The 14,893-nt window shown below is 52.4% G+C and overlaps 1 protein-coding gene and 1 long non-coding RNA gene across 4 annotated transcripts in view; one reads left to right on the top strand and one right to left on the bottom strand.

Moving 5' to 3' along the window:
* The window catches only part of ADCY5 (adenylate cyclase 5), a 165,260-nt gene extending 156,557 nt beyond the window's left edge, over positions 1–8,703 (top strand). For all 3 annotated transcript variants that reach the window (XM_016941761.4, XM_024355615.3, XM_024355616.3), the window contains 4 exons: positions 1,209–1,472; positions 2,630–2,834; positions 5,847–5,971; positions 7,921–8,703. In XM_016941761.4, coding sequence (XP_016797250.2) covers positions 1,209–1,472; positions 2,630–2,834; positions 5,847–5,971; positions 7,921–8,049 — 723 coding nt within the window. In that variant the 3' untranslated portion in view covers positions 8,050–8,703. The remainder of the gene's footprint in view (positions 1–1,208; positions 1,473–2,629; positions 2,835–5,846; positions 5,972–7,920) is intronic.
* Positions 7,327–13,235, bottom strand: LOC134809589 (uncharacterized). Its single transcript, XR_010155738.1, has 3 exons — positions 12,502–13,235; positions 11,972–12,172; positions 7,327–8,604 (listed from the first exon to the last, which is right to left on the bottom strand). It is a non-coding gene; the product is annotated as an uncharacterized LOC134809589 (long non-coding RNA).
* Positions 13,236–14,893: the final 1,658 nt, after the last annotated feature.

Below are 14,893 nucleotides of genomic sequence, written 5' to 3'. Positions count from 1 at the left end.
ACAGCACAGACCAGCTGGCTCCCCGTGCCTCTGTGGGTGGTGGTGGAAGGCGGGGCCCTTTAGCGTCCAGGAGCCCTCAGGATGATCCCAGTCCTCACAGCCACATTCCCAGGGACTCCAGGAGGCCACCAGGCCATGGGCAGCACAGTCAGGAGCCCACTTACCTTAGGGGCAGGGCTGGCCGTTGAGCCTAGGGGTCCTGGATCTTCTGCCCTGGGAGCTCTTCCTCCATGCTGGACCCAGGTCCTGAAGCCTTGGAAAGGAGCACCAGCTCTTTCCCCATGGACATCCACCACCACAGGGACAGCCAGGGCCCTGAGAGTCAGTCCTGGTCCTGTTGGAGATTCTACTTGCAGCCGAGCAGAAAAGTGTCTTCATTTAGTTAGGAAAAGCCCAAGTGGGCCAGCCAGATTTTTCTCATGAACACTCTTGTCAGATGGTTCCTTGCCACACCTCGGTGTGTGACACCTCTTCCCTTCAGCCCCTTGTAGGGCACTACTGGCCTCTTGACCTGAGGGATCTGCACTGTCCTTTAACCTGGAGGGTGGGTGACCAAAAAATCCCATAGACCCAGGACCCAAACTGGGGGAAAACCAAAGTCACTGGTGATGTCCCATCCTCATCCCAGGGGGTCCCTCCTGGCACTTGCTCCTCCTGGCTGCATCTGGCTCTGGGGCAAGTCTGCCCTCCTGAGAGACAGACTGGGCAGGGCTTTGGGCTGTTTTCCCCCACAGGTCCGTCAATTAAGGTAACTCTGGCTTTTGATTCCATTTCCTGATATTAAGAGGACAATGAATAGTGGAGGAGCACCGGGGAGCTGGAGGGCTGTGTGGGCTGTGTTTTGGATCCTCTTCCCTTCCAGCCTGGTTCTGGCCTTTGGCAGACAGGATCCTTGCAGCCTCACCTCCAGGCTTGTTCCTGCTCGGGGCTCCCTGCTGCAGGCTCAGCACCCCCAGAGAGGCTGGCAGAGAGAGTTCGAGGCTCAGAAATGTCTTTTCTGATTGTCAAAGTCCTGCTCTTTGGAGAAAACCTGGAAGTAGAAACAGCAGAGAGAGAAGGAGAGACAGCAGTACTTGCCAACATCCTGGGCACAAGTTGGCATTTGCGTGACTGGTGCTTTTTCTCCAGGCCATGGAGAGGAGGAGGTAGAGGGGCCGACATCTGGGCTCGCATTGGCATCTGGGTGACTTGCAGTCTTTTTCTCCCAGGCCACAGAGGAGAAAGAGGAGATGGAGGAGCTGCAGGCCTACAACCGGCGGCTGCTGCACAACATCCTGCCCAAGGACGTGGCCGCTCACTTCCTGGCCCGCGAGCGGCGCAATGATGAGCTCTACTATCAGTCCTGTGAGTGTGTGGCGGTCATGTTCGCCTCCATCGCCAACTTCTCCGAGTTCTACGTTGAGCTGGAGGCCAACAACGAGGGTGTCGAGTGCCTGCGGCTACTCAATGAGATCATCGCTGACTTTGATGAGGTGCACAGCGGGGCCTGGGTCAGGCTGTGTTCCTGGGAGGGGCCTACAAGTCCCTGGTATGGGAGGGATGTGAAGAGACCTGGCGCCCCCTTCTACCATCGTGACATAAGCAGTGATGATGGGAGCTCTGCCGGCGGGAACCTGACCGTGTCCCCAGGTGCTGCAATGGGCACCTTGCACACATGGCCTCTCTCATCATCATGTGACAGATGAGGAAACTGAGGCCCACAGAACTCAAGTGTCTGGCCTGAGGTCACTGCCAGTAAGTGGCAGAGCTGGGGTTTCAGCCCACACTGTTTGAACTTAGCCTTTGGCAGCTCCCTGACTGGCTCGCTGATCACCATTCCTCTCATGCCATCTAGGGTGCATGGGGTCCCAGGGCCTGGGACAACCCAGTGTCTGTGCCCAGGGCTTTGAGAGAACCAAAGGAGGGAGGAGTCCTCAGGCTAAGGGAGGAGGCAGGACAAAGATGTGAGGCCCTGAGTAGCAGAGGCCGAATTGAAGCATTCCTTCATTTCCTTCTCATACCCCGGTTGAGCACCTGGCGTGTGGAGGCACTGGGGATGCAGAGCCCTGTAGGGCAGTCTTGACCCTGGGAGCTCCTGAGTCATGGGCATGAGAGGGGCCACCCCAGCGGGCACGCTGGGCCTGGGCATGGGGCACAGGGAGAAGCAGGATGATGGAGCTTGGCCAGGCAGTGTCAGGAACGGCCTGCAAGACTCCCGGGGCAGTGGAGTGATGGGAGTTGGCTGAATTGAGTGTGGGAAGGCTTCCAGGAGGGCCGGAGCCAGGGGGTAGGGAAAGAGTGTCCTGCTGGACAAATGGAGGTTTCCCTGGGTGGGACGGAGGTGTGAGCTTGTTGAAGGGGAGACAGGAGACCCAGAGGTGACTAGTGACCTTGTCTTCAGGGCTCTTAGCGTGAGGGTGGGCAGGTAGCCCACAGGCACTGTCCAGCGGGTGAGTGAGTGTGGAGGGGCCTGGCTGTGTGAGGAGCGTTGCGGTCATCACACTGATGAGGATGGAGACAGGCCCCACTGTGTGAAGAGCGGACACATGAAGGGCCATGCTGCTGCACTTCCCTGGACATCCTCTGTCCCTCCCTGTGGCCCTCGGTGTCCCAGGCTTGGAGTGACCCAGGTTTGGCCTCCTTCATCCAGATCATCAGCGAGGATCGGTTCCGGCAGCTGGAGAAGATCAAGACCATCGGCAGCACCTACATGGCTGCCTCCGGCCTCAACGACTCTACCTACGACAAGGTGGGCAAGACCCACATCAAGGCACTGGCCGACTTTGCCATGAAGCTGATGGACCAGATGAAGTACATCAATGAGCACTCCTTCAACAACTTCCAGATGAAGATCGGTGAGTGGGGCCCCAGGGAGTGCTGAGCCCAGGGTGCAGTCAGGCAGAGGGCTGGCAGGGGCTCCCCCATACCCCATCCCGCATCCGCCATTGTGGTCCCAAGGTAGAAGGCCAGGCGGCAGCAGAGGCTGATGTGGTGTGTTCCCTGCCCTTAGTAGGTGGGGGCAGCCATGGGTCATTCACAGCGGAATCCGCCCAGAGCCTGGCGATGCCTCTGCTGCCTTTTGACATGAGGGCCACATGGGTAGGACACCCCTTGGTGAGTTCCCACCTCACTCAGATGCAGGGCCAGCCTGGTGAGTTCCCACCTCACTCAGATGCAGGGACAGCCTGGTGAGTTCCCACCTCACTCAGATGCAGGGCCAGCCTGGTGGGACCCAGGCTGTGCCTGCTCGAAGGGCTTTGTGGGGGATGCTCTGTGCCGAGGGCATGGGGCCTTCTGGTGGTTGCAGCAAAGCAGATGGCAGTCCCATTTGTTTTGAGTAATACTGACCTAACAGCGTTGTTTTATTTAAAAGTATTCCACATTCATTCAGTAAAAATGGAAAACAGTAAAATCAAATACTTGATACATTTTAAATACAAAATGTATAAACATGTTACCAGTCATTAAATTTGCAAATGTAGAACAACATTAAACATGTAATCTGCAAAATCGTTAGCAAAACAAAGTGAAATAGTTTAAAAAACTAAACATTTAAAGAATCATGTGATAGTGACCGTGAAATGATTATATTCTGACTTCTTAAAAAGAGTTACTTTTTACTCTTTTTATACAAGTTATGAAATGGGTCAGTGGGGTTATTGTTGAGTTGAGGTGGTGAGCAAAATCTTCCAGTGGCTGCTCATCCAAACTGGGGAAAGAAATGGTGAGGAGGTTGTGACAGGTCAAAGCCCTGGATCTTCCCTGGACTCCTTCTTTGTCACATGCCTTGCCTTGGTTGGATGGCTCTGGAGGGGCTGTGCCGATACCTCTGTGGTGTCCAGCAGAGGTCCTGGATCAGTTTCAAAATAGTCATGACCATATTCTTGCTCAGAAAGTCTTTGAACCAAAAACATATGTATTTTTTTTTTTGTAAAGTCAGTTTTGTTTCATTACCCCCAACCTTTTGACAAGTTTCAACTCTACAGAAGAGTTGAATGGTAAAATGAAAACCCAGGTACACACTTCCCCATGTGTTCCACCCTACTGTGTCCATAAAATAACTGTGGAATGCCAGCTCTGAACTCGTTCCACAAAGCCCAAAGTATTTCTGCAGTTTGTTTGTCCTTAGAATAGATCTTACCGAGGGTGTACAGTCTGATGGAGCACAAGTTAGTTTTGCAATAGAAAGTTGACTTGGTGGAGTGTTGCTCCTCCTGAGGTCTGTGGAGGTAAAGAATGCGTTCTGAAAGAGCAGGCCTTTGTTCTATTAGCCATTAAATGCATTATCAACTCCCTGGGTATGTTTCAAGCCATCAATGATTCAGATTTCAAATTTTTAAAAATTACAATTATCACCCACAAAAGTACTGGCATTTCAGTTCTCAAAATTAACACATTATACCGAAATATTGGATGACTAAAAACCAGTATTGTGATCATTCGTGTCCTTGGGAGACATTTTGTTGCAGCCTGAGTGTCAGAAATCGGGTTTTCCCTGGGCCAGCTGGCTTGCTTTATCCCATAGGCACAGTGCTTTGTGGGCTTGGCCAGGTTTGCATCCTGCACTGGCTGCTGGAGGCCCCGAGCACAGCCAGCTGGGAGTCTGCTTTAAGTGATGTGCAGCCTCCATTTTTGCATTAACGTCACGCACTCTTGGTCTTGTGTAACATTGCCATTCCTGTTTTCCTTTCACCCCATCTCGTCCACCTGCTTTGGTTTGCATTTTTCTCCCAGTGTGTGTTTTTGAAAAGCCTCAACTCCTTGATTGGATCAGGCCTGGGGACTGAGTGTAGAATCTGCCAAGAGGTAGATAAGGAGCCGGGCAGGCAGCTGGGAGCCTGTGTGGCAGCTCCCCTCCTACAGACTCAGGCTTGTCTTCCCTGGGTGGCATGGCTTTGGGAAATAGAAGCCATCAGGGCTCAGTCTGGTCAGCAAGGGTGACAGTCCAGCCTGGTGATGGCACATGGGGTATAAAGCTGCCTGCGGCTTGGAAGGACTGATGAGGAGGGTCGTGGAAGGAAGTTCTGAGGACTGATGGCATTGCTGACCAAGTGAGGGTCACCAGGGGCCTAGTTTGGAGCTTCTGTGTTTTCAGTCCTGCCCTTCACACACAAGAAACAGGCAACAGTGAGGCCTAATGAGGACAGTATGAGACTGGCAGGTTACACAGGAGGGAATGCCCCGTGCCTGGAGACAGGACAGGAAATGTCTAGAGAACATCAGTTGAGCCAGATACATGGGGGCAGGATTTAGCCTGGGGAGGAGGAGAGAGAACGCTTTAGGAGGGAGAAGCAGCTCAGCGAAGGCTCAGAGGCAGTGATGCTCAGGGTTGCCTTGGGTGGGATTGGGAAAGTGGGCAGAGGAGAGCCGAAGTGGTGGCCAGAGCTTGGTTGCTGCAGTGTGCCTGCTCCAGCTCAGAGGCGGGGGAGCAGGAGGACTTGGAGAGAGGAGACTGGCACAGGGCGATGAGTTGGGCAGGATCTAAGAGTGAGAATGGCGAGGAAAGAAACAGAAGAATGAGGAAGAGAGACACAGCCAGTCTGATAGGTTGCGCCTAAATGGCTCCAAGAGGAGGAGGATTAGGGAAAGGCAACTGCATTGCACAGGAGGTCACTAGAGACCTTGAAGAGGGCACTCCTGGTGAGGGGTGTCAAGGACACAGGTGCAGGCTCCTTGTGTCTTGCATTCACAGGCATTTGATAGGAGCAGGGTAGCGGGAGGCTGCAGGGTTTAGCACAGCCTTGGGCCTGGAGGCCCACGGGTGTCTCAGGTTGGGAGTCAGAAGGACCTGCGGCATGTGGCGAGACAGATGGTGGCAAGGTCAAGCCAGAGATGTGATGACTGTGGCTGATTCCTGTCCCCTGCAGGGCTCAACATCGGCCCCGTGGTGGCCGGGGTGATAGGGGCACGAAAGCCTCAGTACGACATCTGGGGCAATACCGTGAACGTGGCCAGCCGCATGGACAGCACTGGTGTACCCGACCGCATCCAGGTGAGTGCAGGAGCATCCACCACCCCTCACCCCATGGGAGGGCCTGTGTCTGACACCGAGAGGTCTTCAGGGCAGGCCACCTACAGTTCCCAGTCAGAATGTCTGCAGCCAGATTCAAGGGTGATGGGGCTGTTGACGCTGATGTCTTGGAAGCTTGGAGAACACAATTGTGTTTCAGGCCCTCAGCACCTTGGACAGATCTTCAGGCTTCCGCAGAGCCCTCTACTGGGCATGGAAGGGATTGGGGGCTGCTGGGAGTGGATCTGATTGTAGAGGCCGAGCTGAGAGTGCACATGCAGGCCCCAGTGCCTCCTAGCCCAGGCACACAGAGAGGATGCAAAGATGTCTGCAGGGAGCAGGTCTTACCCATTGAGCCTGCAGCACTCCTGGCCTGGCTCAGGAGAGCCAGTGGGGGCTGCTGGCCCTGGGATGGTACCTCCCCCAGCCCCAGCAGCCAAGGGCCCTGGCCACAGACTCAGAGGCCTTTTCCCCTTGCTCCCTCCTTTGCGAGCTGGGCTTGTGGTTTCCAGGCCTGCTGTTCTTCAGCTGCTGCTTTTTGAGCCTTCCTTGATTCTCTGCTGCAGTCTGATGGCAGAGGCACCGCCCTGGGCAGTAGTCCTCCTGCATGGCCCTCACCCCCAGTTCTGTGTGAGGCTGTGGGAGGTCAGCTCGCCTGGCCTGTTTTTCCAGGTGCTAACTGTGCTGCTTTTAAGGCCTTTTGCCAACACTGATGATACTGCTTAAATGTCCCGACTTCTGTCCCCCACAGGGCCTCTGAATAAAGGGCCTGACCCCAAGCACAGTCCTGGTCCACTCAGCCTGACCTGGCTGAGGTGTGGATGCTGGCCGAGGGGCCTGGCCTTAATGGCCTTTTCTCACCTCCATCCCTGTGCAAAGGAGAGAAGGGCAGCAGGATGGGCCTAGAGATAGGAGCAAGGGGCATGTGTGTTTCCAAGGCTTCCAGCCCATTCAGGGACAGGCGCAAGGGACTCTCTCAGCAGCCACAATAATGACCCAGCAACTCACCTTGTGTAGGGCTGCACCACACAGGAACTGCAGCTAGTAACACAGTGGGGTCCCCTCTCAGCAGCCCACCCAGCACTCCTACCCCCTGCTCCCTGGCACTTGCACTCACCGGTGGGCTTGCAGTGTGGCTGGGGTGGGGAGCTCTGACGATGCTCATAAACAGCTCTTGGGTCATCCCAGGAGCCACTGGCTATGCTGCCCCTCCCCACATCTGTCCCCCACCACTCTTCTCTTTCACCCAGCAATGGGATAGTGAAATTAGTGAGGCCATCGGTGAGCTCTCTTCTTTGTTCCGAAAGCTAAAGCAGAGCCAGGCAACAAGACCTGGACCTAAGCACAGGCCCTGCCATTTATTCACTGTGTAACTCAGGCTCGTGACTTAGATGCTCTGAGCCTGAGGGTAATAATAGTATAGTAGTCACCTCACAGGAAGATGCAGTGAGATAAGCAAAGGCTCTCAAACGACCTGTGGTGAGAAAAGCAGCTTTTAAAAATCGTTCTGATCTGTCACGGAGGGATGCTTTTGTACAATGCACCAGGGACACACTTGGAGACAGGCTGCAGCCAGGTCAGATGGCTTTGAAAGCTCCCCGGCACTTACTGTCCACTCCTGAACTTATTCTGGACTCAGGGCAGTCAGTCCATGGACCACAGGCCACACTGAAACAGCACACGCAAGCTGCCCGTCACAGTGCCTGGCACGAGCAGGTGCTGAGGGTGAGAGCTGGCGTTGCTCTTTTCTTAGGATCCCTTCCATGGTGAGCTGCTGTCAGTCCCTGAGAGCACCTCAGTGGGGCAGCTGCCCCTCTCCTTCTGTGTCAGGGGCGGCAACAGGGCTGGGCAGTCAGAGGTGGCTCTACCCCACAGCAGTTCATGGCCAAGGCCATCAGTGGCTTGCCCTCTCTCCTCCTTTTCCCCCACAGGTCACCACAGACATGTACCAGGTGCTGGCTGCCAACACGTACCAGCTGGAGTGCCGGGGCGTGGTCAAGGTCAAGGGCAAAGGCGAGATGATGACCTACTTCCTCAATGGAGGGCCCCCGCTCAGTTAGCAGCTGTTGGCCAATGGTGCCAGGCAGCCTGGCCTCCAGAGGCATGGAAGCAGCTTCTATGTGTGCCGGGGGTGGCGGGGAAGCCATGCTCCAGCCCGCAGGGCTGCGCTGCTGAGATTTTCCACTTGGACTCCAGAGCAGCTTCTGCCTTTGCTGGTGGGCAGCGGCCTCTGTCCCAGGCCCCGGGGTGCCAGCGTCCTGCGAGCACCCAGCTGACCAAAGATGTTTCCCTCTGTAGAAGACTCTGCTAGACTGGGTCTGAAGCTTGAGTTTTCTAACAGGTGCTGCTGCACAGGTGGAAAGGAGCCGTGGGAATGTGTGTGTGGCACGGCCCAGACAAGGGCAGGGCTGAGGGAGGGGCCTCCAACTCAGCTGGGGGTAGACGGGCTCGACTGTGGCCTGGGAGAGCCTAGGGGTCTGCTTTTCCATGTGAGCCTTTAAACTTCAGACAGGCCACCACCCTGCACCTGCAGGGGCTTTGGCGCAGGAGTGCTGGCTTTGGAGGGACTGTGGCCTTCATCGTGGTCCTCTGCCCACACCTCCACGCACAGTGCCCTAGGAGGGAAACAGAACTAATTACGAGGGGGAGGCAAGAGGACGCCAAGCAAGGAGTGGTGATTCTGAGAAAAATATTTATTAAATAAAACAAAACAAGTTCTCCGTGCCCTTCTTTAGACTATGCTAGTTGTATGCGTGTAAGAGACACACAAGCAAACGAGGACGCCACTCGGTGGGAGGGCGGGGATCCCCACTTGTCTTTTTTGTATTTTTTATTTTGTATTATTGAAAGCCTTGGAGATCTCACAGATATGCCAAATTCTATATTTTGTAAATTCTCTATATTAGAAAACAGCTGTGCACAGCAGGACGTGTGTGCTCATTTGTACTGTGTGTATGTCGGTGTATGTACTGGTGTATATGTGTGTGTGTGTTCATGCTGTGGAACTGGTCTCACACAGGATGTGTTTCCCTCATTTCAGATTTGGCAGTTTTGGGTTTTCCCAGGTACCACCAGAGCAGTGGGTGTGTGCTTTTGGGGTACCATATGCTCAGATTAAGTAGGAGGATGCATGGACACATTGCCGCATCATCTTTCTCTGACACATGCACACGTATGTACACACATGCACACACCCTCCTTCCCCTAAGCAAAACGCAGATGGAATAAGAAAACAAAAAGCTGCTTTCCCATCCCAGGCCGAGCTGGAACCAAGGGACGCAATCTCATCCTGCGACAGGCAGTGTGGTGCCCTCCACCCTCCGCCCTCCACACCCTGAGATTTCAGACGTTTGCGGCTTACAGAGGCAGCTCCCACGGATTCCAGAGTGCTTACAGAAGTCCAGGTGCTTTGCAGGCTGGGACGAGGAAGCCAAGCCTCCCTGGCCTACTCAGTTGGCCAAGGTGCAGGTGGCTCTTCCTGGAGATGTTCACTGAGACTGGGGGATGCCATGTGCAGCCTTCAGGTTTGCAGAAAGGGAGTGGCCTTGACCTCCACCGGCAAACCAGGGAGAGGAATGGGTAGAGCCCAGCTTTAGAGTCCACAGGGAAGCTAGCAGGAATTTTGCTTTATTGGGAGGGGGCAGTTAAACATACCAAGAAAAAAATACTATTTTTATAACCTATGAGGAAGGCATTTGGAAAATGATACTCTAGCACAGAATTCAGTGGAATCCTTAGGGCCCATGCCCAAATCTTTCCATTGCTTCTCAGGTTAGAATGATCTTCACCTCCAACATGAGCTTGGAGGTGATGAGGCAGTGGCTCTGTGCCAGCTGCCACAATGTGACTTTGATGTCCACCTGTACCACCTCTCACTGGGCTCTAGCACCACCCTCCCCTCCCTGCACACCAATTGAACACAGCTCTGAGAAGCAAAGTGTGTGGACCCAAAACTGCCAAGCCTGAGTCTGTCCCGTGCTTCTGCTGCTCCATCCTTTGAGTTATGCTTTGCCATCCTGCCGTCAGCCGCAGGAGGCCTGCTTTCTTCCAGCTGTTGTTCTCAAGTTCCCTGCCCCTCCACATCGCCCACCAGTGGTGTTGGGTTTTCGTTCTGCTTCCAACCTGAGTAAAGTGTGTGCGCTGAGTTCATCCCATGTTCTCCCATGGTCATGGCCTCCCGGCCCCATGGGGACCCCTCTCCCATCCCAGCAGTGACTGGTGACAGTGTGCAGGTGCAGTGCTAGCTCTTCGTTCCCTCTAAAGGGTGTGCACTTTTTATTCCTACTCTTGCAAAAACAGATACGATTATGATTTCCCATGGAAATTGAAAAGTCTATTTAAATAATTTAACTATTAAACACTTTCACTGGTAACGTGTCCTGGTCTGATTTGCAGGTTGAGCCAGAGGGGCCTGGCCCTGGGTTGAAGAACAGTGTACCCAGCCTTGGGGGTGCTGGGGAGGGGAGCCACAGAGGGCAGAGAACTCCCCTGAGCGGGGGACAGCACCTTGCTATAGAAATAATGTTGGCTGAAGACTGCGGTCCTTGTGGGAGAACACTGGTGACCGTAGCAAGAGTCAGTGCATGGGGCTGGGGAGCAGGTGCACCCAGAGCAGGAGGCTGAGGAACAAGAGCTGAGTAGGGACCAGAAGTGAAGGGGATACAAAATCCAGGATCAGACCAGAAAAGACCAGGTCCAGGGAAGGATGCTCTAATATGTTTATATGTTGGATGAGCCAAACATGTTTATATGCCACGGGAAAGAAAGGTGAAAACACAGGCATGGAACACAGATAATGGAAAGGACCCAGGCAGGTGAGTGGGGACAAGCTGCAGGCCAGAAGTGAACTGATTTGACCTGCATAGCTAATAATGATGGCATTCTCTGTGTGCCACACTGGGATATGCACCATACAAATATTATCTCATTTAATCATACTGATGAAGGAACTGAGGTGCAGAGAGGTTGAGTTATTTGCCTAAAGCCACACAGCTAGTAATGAACAGAGATGAGTTTCAGAGCAGGCCTGTCTGCCATCAAACCCCATGCAAGGAAACTCATGCAGACCTAGGACTCCTCTCCCCGCTGAGAGGAAGGGAGAGGTGGTAGGGGAGGCAGGGGCCCCTGTCAGCACTTCTGCCTGCTGTGCCATCAAATGCCAGGTTATATTTGGGTTAAGGAAAGAAATTCAGAGGGGGTTGCTCACATTAAGTAGAACACAGGTATAAATAAAGGCAGCAGTGAAAAAGATTTCACAGCTTCACTGACCAGTAGCCACGTGGGGACATAGATGTGACAGTCCTGGGCATGTGGCCTCCTGCTCATTAAGGACTTCAATGTGCCTGCAGAAAGATGTCCTTTTACTGAGGTAAGACTTTAAGTCTGAGAAATTTTCATGCTGGAGTACATTCATTAGAAAAGGAGACCAAATGATAAAATGTTCAAACTTCAGGGGCCAATTGGCCTACGTGGGAACCTCAGCTCCTGAAGAACTTCCACCCTGCTGTAGCCAGTAGAGACTAGGCCCTCAGGCAGGCTCCATGAAACCACGCATGTAGATACCAAGGAAATGCAACTCAAAACCATCAAAAGCCCTTTCCAACCCCATCCCCACTGAGCTAGTCCCAGAGAACCTACTTGTTTCTCCCTTACGAGGGTCTACTTTTTTCCAAAAGCATACTCATATCTAGAACACCAATAAGCAAAAAGTTGATTTGAAAAGATGCTTTTGATAGGTGGGGTGAGTTTTGAACACCACTTTAACGCCCACTGACAGCAAACATCACCAAAACCAAGACCAGACTTCAGCCAACATGGTGATGATTTGACTGTAGTGTGATGTTAGCAGCTAATTAGTGGGAAGACAGTGAATCCTGGTGCATTGGAGAGGCTGAAAATAAATATTCACCAGCTAGCCACGTTACTCTTAAGACATTCAAAGTTAGAAATACATTCACAGAACTTTTCCAAAAGCAAAATTACCTGAGTGGCATGTAGTTAAATGATGCCAGGAGCTGCGGGTTTTCCATAGTGCTGCAATGGCCACGAGCTGTTCATCAGCGGGATATGAGCTTCCTGGAGTCTGAAAAAGGTGCTGAGCCCGGGTCCCTGCAGGGCAGGAAAGCCTTTTCAAGCATTTCAGCATATAGTGTTCACAAGTGCTTAGCAGATTCTCACTGCTGCCTGAACAAAAGAACAATGATGGCAGTGACAAACACGCTCTGAAATCCGGCAGCTTTTGAATTTGTCTAAATCCAAATCACACACTAAAGAGAACAAATGCTGTCCAGTTCACCTTCACAGGGAAGGGATTGACAGGGCTTGGCCATGCTGGCCCTGGCTGCCCACCGCAAGGCCCCCATCACCGAGCGCAGGATCAGGAGGAGAGTTGGAAGGGCTGCTGTTATTTATGGGTGTGGGGAGGGGGAGGGCACAGCAGACCAGAGAGAGCATCCCACTCCATTTGGATGAACTTCACGGTGTGTAGAGAGCTTCCACACACATTTTCTCACCTGTGCCTCCTCAGGCCTGGGAAGCCATTCAAGAAAGGACCAGAGCCTTGCCCGAGGCCACCCTGGTACTCAGAGCAGTCCCTGTGGCACTAGTCCAGAAGCACTTCTGTTCAGGGTGCCCATCTAGCTGGGTATTGAAGAGCTTGGCAGGAACAGCGGGCTCGCCACTCCTCAAGGTTAACAATAGATGAAATGAGATCTGATGACTAAAGTGGGCTTTTCTTGTCCTTCCAGATTTTCACAAAAGCCGTCTTGGTGGCTTTTCATTCCTGTCTTGGGAAGGAAAATGTGATATTGGCTGTCCTCTTGCCATCTTTCTTTCCCACCTGCAGGGTCCCTGCTTGACGAGACAGACATGAGCAAAGGCAAATGAGGGCATTGGAGTAGCTGGTCTCCAGGCTCGCTCTCTCCACTGGCACTCCCTGAGTCTAAATATTTGTGTCACTCTCTATCCAATCTTCAAGTGCCAGACCACATGTATGGTGCAAATATAAACACAATCTAATTAAGACGTTAAGATTTAGAGCCAAAGGCACAGAGACAAAAGAGGTAAAAGCATCGTGCCAAGGGGGATCTGTGGGAAAATCACCTTCAAACCAAAGTCAGAACCAGCCCTTGCTTTGTCCTCCTGCAGACACCAGTCTGGCCCAGCAGCGTTCACAACATCAGCACAGTCAGGGGTGTCTCCCTTCGAGGGCCCCATTCAGGAGTGAGGGGTGGGTGGAAATCAATCCAGGTTCACAGAGCAAGCAGAGGGTCCAGAGAGGGAAGGGGAGGAAGACGGTGAAGAGAAGGATAGGATTCACCTAGAGTTGAGGGCCAAGTAGGCAGGCATCCTGTCCCCACGGGATTCCCAGCGCCCAACCTCACCTGCCCGAGTGTCTAGTGAGCAGAGCTGAGCCACTGAGGGCATTTGCATCCCCAGGGCCTCTCTCTCCTACTGCTACTCCATCAGGGCCATGAATTTAAAGAATTCTCACTGGAATCCATAAGGGGGACTATCACTGTGTTTTCCCTTGACCGATTTCTAATTTAGATCTGCCTGGAATCTCAGGTTTGTCAGCATCTCTGGTTAGCCTGAGACTAGTTTTCTTACTTTGCAAAATTGCTTCCCCACTTTGTTAGCTATAGTGGCAGTCCCCTCCCGGCTCACATGGGTTTTTTTGGAGGGTGCCTTTTGCCTCAGATTCTTTTAAAAGCCATGTTGCATTTGTGCAATTTAACAGCGCCTTTCAGCTCTCACGTCCCCAGCATCTGCATGATACTGCAGCTGAAGGCTGTGGCTGCATCCCCACACCCCTCACCTTCCCATCAACGCGTGTGCACACTCACGAGGGCCCTTAGAGTGTGGGCACAAGGGCTGCCGCCATCCATGAGCAAATTGTAGATCAGATTCGAATGTTCCAAGTCAGGTGTGTTGGGACCAAAATGCTGGTTCCATGCTGGATAGGGCAAGGTTCTTAGAGGCACCTCCCTCACTCACCAGCACCCCAGTGCCTGGGAGACTCTGCAGGTACTGGCTAGCACAGTCTACCACTCCCAGGTGTGTGACACAGGGCTTCATCCTGCTTCCTTCCCTCAGGAGGACTTTAAGGTGGGCAAAGCACCTGGCATACAGCAGGCATTTGGCAAATGTGAGTCCTTCAACACCCTCTTCTCTCTTTGGATGCACCTCCAGTGCCCTGACCAGAAGTCTGCCCACAAGTGCCTGCCTGCTAGATATTTCAATGGGATTCTTACTTAAGTGGTGGCTTCTGAAAAGTTTTGTGCAATGATTTACGACATTCAGGGGCATTTGCAATTTAAAAGACTCTTAGCACCTTTAACTGCAACAAGGAAGACCACAACGTGGTGGCAAACGCTCTCCTAGCACTTGATGTGCCAGTCTCTAAGTGCTTTACATTTACGCACTCAATCATCACAACACTGCTTTGCCAAAGGTACGATTATTATCCCCACTTTACATCTGAGGAAACTGAGGCAGAAGGATTAAGTAATTTGCTGAGGTCACCATGCTAGTAGAAGAGAGAGCCAGGGATGATTCTGGCTCCAAACTCTTAAACACTATTTTACACTGTGAAAAGTTCCCTTCTATTTTTTGGTTAATGTTTTCAGAGGGATCACAAATTCCCTAATCACCTAACAGAATTCCCATTAAATGACATCAAGTCAAAGAATCAACCTATTCTGGCATTTTGCTAGGAAAAGCAAATGTTTGTAACACCCAAATCACCAATAATGCTTTTATTTTCCACATCAAGATTTATATGTTAGTTTTAGTACAAGTACTAAAATGTATACTTCTTGCCCTAATAGCTAAGGTATACATAAGCCTCACCATACATCTTGCAGCCATCTGTCTGTCCTATGTCATTGTTATAAATGTAGAGAT

Source organism: Pan troglodytes, chromosome 2 (assembly GCF_028858775.2).
Source record: "Pan troglodytes isolate AG18354 chromosome 2, NHGRI_mPanTro3-v2.0_pri, whole genome shotgun sequence".
Classification (NCBI taxonomy): Eukaryota; Metazoa; Chordata; class Mammalia; order Primates; family Hominidae; genus Pan; species Pan troglodytes.
The sequence above is the reverse complement of the archived record's forward strand: the minus strand, read 5'-3'. Positions and strand labels throughout refer to the sequence as shown.